This window comes from Vigna radiata, chromosome 9 (genome assembly GCF_000741045.1).
Source record: "Vigna radiata var. radiata cultivar VC1973A chromosome 9, Vradiata_ver6, whole genome shotgun sequence".
NCBI lineage: Eukaryota > Viridiplantae > Streptophyta > Magnoliopsida > Fabales > Fabaceae > Vigna > Vigna radiata.
In genome coordinates this window covers 12,280,825-12,285,661 of record NC_028359.1, presented here as the reverse complement: position 1 = coordinate 12,285,661, position 4,837 = coordinate 12,280,825, and the positions used below count along the sequence as shown (strand labels likewise).

General features: G+C 36.2%; 1 protein-coding gene across 1 annotated transcript; it reads right to left on the bottom strand.

Moving 5' to 3' along the window:
* Nucleotides 1-262: 262 nt before the first annotated feature.
* Nucleotides 263-4,837, bottom strand: LOC106772910 (sulfoquinovosyl transferase SQD2). The gene is made up of 11 exons (XM_014659541.2): nucleotides 4,207-4,837; nucleotides 3,478-3,544; nucleotides 3,317-3,387; nucleotides 2,732-2,849; nucleotides 2,548-2,621; nucleotides 2,226-2,281; nucleotides 2,062-2,145; nucleotides 1,832-1,919; nucleotides 1,671-1,748; nucleotides 1,330-1,386; nucleotides 263-1,035 (listed from the first exon to the last, which is right to left on the bottom strand). Exons 1-11 carry the CDS (start codon nucleotides 4,587-4,589, stop codon nucleotides 525-527), a joined length of 1,587 nt encoding a protein of 528 aa, XP_014515027.1. The 5' UTR covers nucleotides 4,590-4,837; the 3' UTR covers nucleotides 263-524.

Here is a 4,837-nt window from a genome sequence, read left to right as displayed (position 1 = left end):
AATAAGATAGATTTTAAATGGATTAGAACTAAAGGTAGATCGGATTGACATAAATGGATTTTTCCCACCCCTAAATAAAGTCATTTGTCTTAATATGGAAAACAATAAAAATTCAGTTTCAGGTAATGAAAACTACAGTTTGGCACATAGTTGCATATCTTATCACTTTTTTAACATGCATCTTAGATCTTCTTAATAAGTCTACTATTTTTTTTTTTATTTAATCACTAATTTTCTAGTATGTTGTTGTCTGCTTGTGCTCTAAAACATGAATAAATTCTTCCTTGACTAGTTGCATCATATGTATCTTACACTATCCATTACCTGAATATGTATGAAAGTCAGACTTTAACCCACTCTACAAGGCAGAATCCATAATTTTGATCACATATATACATCAATTAAATGAATGCATTACACAACCAGCCACACGTCTATCCCATGCAAGGCTTACTTAATGCCAAAGCAACTCAATCATTCATTTATGGAACCATCCAAAGTTTGAAAGAAGCATTGTCTCTGCATCAACAGCCCTGTGAGTTTCCTTCCTCATCAGGAGATGATGGGAAAATCCGTTTTGCTAACCATTGAAAGGGTCTCAATAGTTGAGCCCTTTTCTTGTTCCAGAACCAAATGGCAGCATTGTAATTTTCATTGCGAATCTTTCTAGTGGCTGCCCTCCAATCATACTTCTCCATCTCCAAACGTGCAGCTATTCCCATTGTTTCTCTCAAGTCTTTGTCATCCAAAAGAGGTTTCAGTTTGCTCAAACAATCTTCTAGATCACCTGGAGTATAGAGGAAACCAATTTTTCCATCTTGGTCTTCAGGGATTATGTCTGGGATGCCACCAGCACGTGCTCCAACCACAGGGATCCCCGATGACATGGCCTCCAAAACAACAAGGCCAAGTGTCTCTGATTCCGAAGGCATAACAAACACATCTCCACTTGCATATGCTTGAGATAGTTCTTCCCCTCCCAGCATTCCAGTGAAGACTGCTGGCATGCCTTCAAACAGTTTCTCTAAGTCCTCCCTGTCAGGTTCGAATTCATGTAAATAAAAGATGTCTAAAATAGTAGATCCTAATGTTTGATTATTTGAGTGAAATTATGATATAGGCAGGGATGAAAGAAGGGTCAAATTTTCTTTAAACTCTCGTCTAAGTGTCCAACTCTACCTTGAAGTTCATATGTTAATTTGACATGGTTTGTTTCATTTCACCTATTATTTTCTTTTTCTATTATTCCATACTAAAAGTTCATTCAAAACGGATTAAAGTAAATTAATTGATGTAGATAAAAGAAAACAAGCACACATCACAAGTCACCTGTAGGGTCCATCTCCGATAAAGGCAATTCGTGCTTCAGGAAGCCTATCCATGAGACTGCCAAAACATGTATAAATGTGAAAACGAAGGATACAAATATTAATTTTGCAGATGATAAACATATTCATCATATGGTCTGGAATGGACTATAAAGAACTGAGAAAGAAAAAAAAAAAGAAACAAACTTTTCAAAAAGAAAATTCATAAAACATCTTGAAAAAGTTCTAACCATCTTTAAGCTTCAGGACATTAATAACTAACGAAAATTTCTCAACAGTTTTCCACTTGATGGACTGCAAAATTATACGTTCGTGTTCTGAAATTTTCATAACGTTCTCTACCTTTTGAGAAAATCTAAACTCTTCTCAACTCCCAGCCGTCCAACGTGAACTATTAAGGGCTTCTCAGGTTCACCATTGCTGTAAGAAACAAGATTTAAAATAAATGGAAACACCACTGAATGTCAACCTTCGGAAACATGAAAATGACAAATGGACAGTACCTCAGTCTTAGTCTCATTTCATGGGACTTGAATCGTGGATGGAAACTTTCAGAATCAACACCCTTGTTCCAAAGACGGATCTTGTTAGCTGGACATCAACAGAAGAACTGAGTTAAAGACAAAAAGACTGCAGCATTGATCAAGGTTCATAAAGAAATGCTTATGCTCAGCTGCTGTTGTCAACAGGGCACAGCTCCAAGAAATTACTTGATAAGGGTGTTTGAGTTCACCTGCTGTTGCTCTAGCTGCTTCAAGATCCCTTCCAATGGCAGCTGATGGCACCAAAGTAAGATCAGCTGCTGTATGCAGAAATTCTGTGTATAACAGTAAAATCATGTTATTTCACAATAATGAGTCAAAATGAGAAAAAGAAACCAAGAGTGCATATACATACTTATGACCCACCACATGGGTTGCACCAACCAGCTAAAGGTGTATCTTGGAATGTATCTGGAAAAAAATTAAGATCAATCACAATAGCTAGAGGATTCAATCTGAAGCATAAAGATCATAGCTCGAAAATGTGAATACATTCAGAAAATATGAAATGTGAGTAGTGTTCGGTTTGCATAAACTTCTCAACTAGTCCTTGGAAGAGAAAAGAATAAAAAGATAAAATGAATCATATTAACCAATTCAACTTTTTCAAACGATGTCAGAAAAAACTTCTCCAAACTTGAAATGCACAAGTTGGTTTTAATTATTATATAACTTACACTGGTACGTGGGTGTGATAGGACATGACAAGAGGAACACTTAACAGCTTTGCGATGATAAGGGCACCAAACACCTGAAAATTCAACCAGCCTCAATAATGATATAATTGAGTTTTTACAAATACATTTTTCTTTCCAAAAGCTGTAGATAATGAATGAAAGGATAGAAGAATTGTACACTAACCATTATGCCTGGCGATGATGCATGTATTATGTCTGGCTTAAACTGAGCAACGGCAGAAATTATTCTTGGACTAAGTGCCAAAGAAAGGGGTACTTTTTGATACCATGGACAGGGGAAGCTGCATTTTACATTTTTCTTTTGTTTAAGTGAAGATTATTAAACAATGACTCTGGTAGCAACCATAACTTCAAAGAACATTAGCTTTTAAATAAGACCGTTCTAATATCTAATTTGGAGTATAAAAGTCAAATTTTAAAAACTTTTAATATGTGTGAATTCCTTGAGCACCTGCCCAGTTTTCTGTTCTTTCTAACTAACCAAATAATTGAAAAACTAAGTTGTTTGAAAGAGATAAAGCAAAACACCTAAAACAGTTAGTTCTAATATGCTAGAAAACATAGCTTTTACAAAAAAATTAAAAGAATGTGCTAAACCATGAAAGTATTTTTCATCAGAAGTTGCATATAAATACGACGCAATTTATAAATTTAAGAATTGATCGAGAACAATGAAGAAACATATATTTATGTTCCTTATGGCTTAAAAGGAAAAACATTATAACAAAACTAAGTCAAAGGCTGCAACCTTCGTGATCCAATTAATTTGGCTCCATGAAATTCCTTGGGTACTCCTTCATGTGTTGTCACAACCATTACCTACAACATGCACAAATAAAGCCAAACATTTGGTTTACAGTGTTACAGTAAAATACAGGACATGAGTAAACAACAGGGGAGAAAAGTTACCTCATCTCCCATTTCACGAAGGTATTTTATAAAATTCTGGAAACGATTTTTGTATCCTGAGACATATCTGCAAAATAGATATAGCTGTGATAAACATTCTGTAAATTGAAGAAGTGGTGTCCCTGTTTCCTTCCACAGCAGACACCACACATCTTATGAAGGATCACATCAATAGTACTAAGTGTAATGCAATAATCACATTGGGAATGTAATGCGGACAGAAAGTAGAAAACATGTGAGGTTAATTACCCACCAACTTTATCTAAAACTTATGTGAGACCACAGCAAAGCAGCAGAAAACAGCTGAGAAGCACGTTTATGATGGTGACACAAAAGAATTAGTTTTAGCCTAATAAAAGGTCATTCCTAAACATGCGAAGACAAACCTATAGCTTAGTTAAATCATAAAAAAATGATAAAAAAAAAAGTATTATAAAACAAAAACTTTCTATTTCTATAAAAAAAAAAAGTCCATGAAAACCAAATTCAAATCCATCTGATCTTTTAATGGTCAGCAGTAAATTCATCAAAAACCACAAAGTAAATACTAAATCAGAACAAGAGTAGTCAGCTGCAGCAGAAACTGAAATTCAACGCTGTCCCAACCCAACTCCCGTATATCATCTTTGAAGAAAAAAAACACTAAATAAGGAGAAGGGGTTGCATTATTCTTAGAAATCTACATACAAACAGTGCACATTGCAGATTCAGATTAAGAAATCAACTCACGCAAAAGGAGAAGGCTCGACGAAGAGAGCAATTCTACGAGGCCTGGAATTGCTCTCAGGATCAAGCAAAGAAAAATCAGGAGGACCCTCCTCCTCCTCCACTGCCTCCAACAAACTATCCTCTGCTATAGTCATGTCGGTGGCGGCAAGAACGAAACCTTTTCTAGTTTTGGCAGTGGATGACCCCTGAAGAGAGCAGAATCGTGGTTTTCTGTAAAAGGGAGCAATGGGTTTTGACCCAAAGGATTGATAAGAAGTTAATCTAAAAGAATTGTGAGGGAAGGTGGAAAAAGAAGCGGGGGTTGTGATGAGTGTGGCAGGTGAAGGAAAAGGAGGAGAGAGAGAGGGATTTATAGAGAGAGACAAGGTTGTAGAGTTGTTCATGATGATTGCAATTGCGTGAGAAGAATAATATAAAGTTACAGCCTTGGGTTAATTATATGGTAAGTTGTAGGTTGTCGAAGGAAGGAAGAGAGAGAGAACGTGTGTGAGTGGGTGCAAAGAGAGGAATCTAAGGCACAAGCAAGAGACTCTAACTATGGATATTCTTCTTTCGATGGCGGGACTTCAAGGAATCAAAAAGGACCTCATGGCATATGCGATTGGGTCACTCTCCTGACACAATTATTGGT

What these genes read in the sequence shown, in the direction of transcription:
- LOC106772910 (XM_014659541.2), bottom strand. Translation starts at nt 4,589, where the DNA reads ATGAACAACTCTACAACCTTGTCTCTCTCTATAAATCCCTCTCTCTCT. An exon ending in TTCGTGAAATGGGAGATGAG is followed by an intron (nt 3,388 to 3,477) that starts GTAACTTTTCTC and finishes TGCATGTTGTAG; the next exon opens with GTAATGGTTGTGACAACACA. An exon ending in TATCACACCCACGTACCAGT is followed by an intron (nt 2,282 to 2,547) that starts GTAAGTTATATA and finishes ATTTTTTTCCAG; the next exon opens with ATACATTCCAAGATACACCT.